This window comes from Papilio polytes, unplaced genomic scaffold (genome assembly GCF_000836215.1).
Source record: "Papilio polytes unplaced genomic scaffold, Ppol_1.0 DF822845.1, whole genome shotgun sequence".
NCBI lineage: Eukaryota > Metazoa > Arthropoda > Insecta > Lepidoptera > Papilionidae > Papilio > Papilio polytes.
This window is the reverse complement of record NW_013526359.1, coordinates 5,297,125-5,299,386: the sequence shown is the minus strand read 5'-3', so window position 1 is coordinate 5,299,386 and position 2,262 is coordinate 5,297,125. Positions and strand designations below refer to the sequence as shown.

The 2,262-nt window shown below is 41.6% G+C and overlaps 1 protein-coding gene across 1 annotated transcript in view; it reads right to left on the bottom strand.

Annotated features, from left to right (window-relative positions):
- LOC106105357 (cleavage and polyadenylation specificity factor subunit CG7185) overlaps positions 1-2,262 on the bottom strand; it is a gene marked incomplete at its 3' end in the record, with an annotated part of 11,422 nt that overhangs the window by 3,599 nt on the left and 5,561 nt on the right. The window contains exons 5-9 of the mRNA XM_013285648.1: positions 1,683-1,832; positions 1,154-1,250; positions 518-658; positions 180-280; positions 6-22 (exon numbers count right to left, since the gene is read on the bottom strand). Coding sequence (XP_013141102.1) covers positions 6-22; positions 180-280; positions 518-658; positions 1,154-1,250; positions 1,683-1,832 — 506 coding nt within the window. The remainder of the gene's footprint in view (positions 1-5; positions 23-179; positions 281-517; positions 659-1,153; positions 1,251-1,682; positions 1,833-2,262) is intronic.

Here is a 2,262-nt window from a genome sequence, read left to right as displayed (position 1 = left end):
GAGGCTCGCCACCGCCGTAACTCTGCACAGATAATAAAAATAAATAAACATACAGACGAATTGAGTACCTCCTTCTTTTGGTAAGGCGGTCAAAAAATAAAACCAAAATTGTCATATACATGTAATAGACTGTTTCTTTAGTTAATAACGTTGATGTATTGTGGGAAACAATTTCGAACCTGTGGTGGCCTTCCATAAGGTGTTCTTGCGCCGGGCAGTGGCGGTCCTTGGTTCGGCGGCGGCGCGCCGTGAGGAGGATGTCCATATGGTGCACCGGGACCTAGATCAACCATATTATTACATGAAAAACCTTAATACACAAAAAGAAAGAAAGAGATATTGCGCGTGCGTGTAAGAGAGAGAGAGCGATATTAAATCCGAGTGCGTATGAGTGAGAGAGACGTATTGAATACACGTGTGTGTGAGAGAAAGCGCAATATAAATAACTCGGGCTTAAGTGGGGTGTGTGTGACAGAGAGAGCGATATTGACTACGCGTGTGTGAGAGGGAGGTCTACCTGGCACGGTGGGCTGCGGCGGCGGCTGCACGCCGGGGGCGGGCTGCCCGGGGGGCTGCTGGCTGAAGAAGGCTGGGTTGACGTGCGGTGCCGGCGCGCCCGGACCCACACCCACCGGGAACCCGTCTGACAACAGATATTCTAACTAAAAGCTATAGCATAACTAGGATAGCAAAAAAAAAAACACTTGACAGAGAGAGGAAAAATATAACTAATATTATAAGGAGTAAAGATTTGTATTTTTTGTATGCATTGCAATAACTTAAAAACTACTGGGCCGATTTCAAAAATTCTTTCACAGTCGTGATAAAAAAAACTACATTTTCACTGAGTAACACAGGCGGTATTTTATACAATTTTTAATTTCAGTCTCAAGCAACAGCTAGTATCTTATAAACATCAATATAAATCAAGTCCGTATCCCAGACGGATAGACAGAGATCATGGACCTCCATTTGGTTAGATCAGGTTACATCTCATCTCGCTTTTTCTATATTTAAACATCTACACAAGTGAGATGTCGGTTAAGGGTGCTCTTAATACTTTCTTGAGTATTTATTGATTACCTTGCAACATTTTATTTTACGATAAAAAATAAAGGATAAGTAATGTGATTGAATATTTCTTTTAGTTTACCTGGATGCTGTGGCAGTGGCGTGGGGCCGCGCGGCGGGCCCGCCTGGTGCGGCGGCAGCTGGTGGTGCGGCGGCGGCAGGCCCTGCCCCGGGGGCTGCTAGACATAACACATTTTGTGTTACTTAAATAAATTTAAAAAAAAAATTGATGCCTCAATATAAATAGTAGCTGTCGCTCTCAACTGCGTCTGCGTGGAATTTTAAAAACTAGAAGTGAGTAGCCTATGTGTTCTCCCAAACTATCTTCTACATCTTTACCAAATTTCATTGAAATCCGTTTAGCCGTTTGGGATACAAACTCTAACAAACATCTATCTAAACTTTCGCATTTATGGTATTAAGTATAAAATATGATAATTAAATTTAATGTATAAGACTTCCATGTTAAAATGAATAAATATATTGCAATCTGTCAAATGTGAATAGCAAATAATAAATTAACAATTTCACGTATAGTTTTTCGAATGTTTTTAGTGTGTTAACACACTAGCAACACAACGGCAGTATGTATGTCGGCATCTCGTACTGACCCCGTGCGGCGGCGGCATCTGATGCGGCATCTGGTGCTGCGGCGGGCCGTACTGCGGCGCGGGCGCGGGCTGCATGTGGTGCGGCGCGCGGGGCCACTCCGGACCTGCGCGAGGCCCTCCAGCGCGCTGCATCTGAGGCCCTCCTTGGAACTGTACAAAACATTGTTATTTTTAATAACAAAAAAAAAATACGAAAAGCCTAGAGATGTGCTTATGACTTTGGTGAGATATAGGGACTCCTGAATGTGATATTCGGAAACCCAATTCTCTGATCATGCACTATGAACTACTTACCATTAGATGCACATCCCTTTCGTCTCGTCGCTTTGTTATATGAAAAGAACAATATGAAATGATTATTACATAAATACATAAGTTAATTGGACATAGTAAAATGACCCTCAGTACACTTCTGGACGAAATTTTTGTGATGAATAAAATAGTTCCTTCGATGTTTTAGTAAGTAGTGCAAAAAATGAAAATTTATATGTAGGTGCAAAATAATTGATAAAGTATTTTATGCAAGGATCTTACTTCTAGACTAATAATGTTAATGACAACACTACTTATTCAGGAAAGT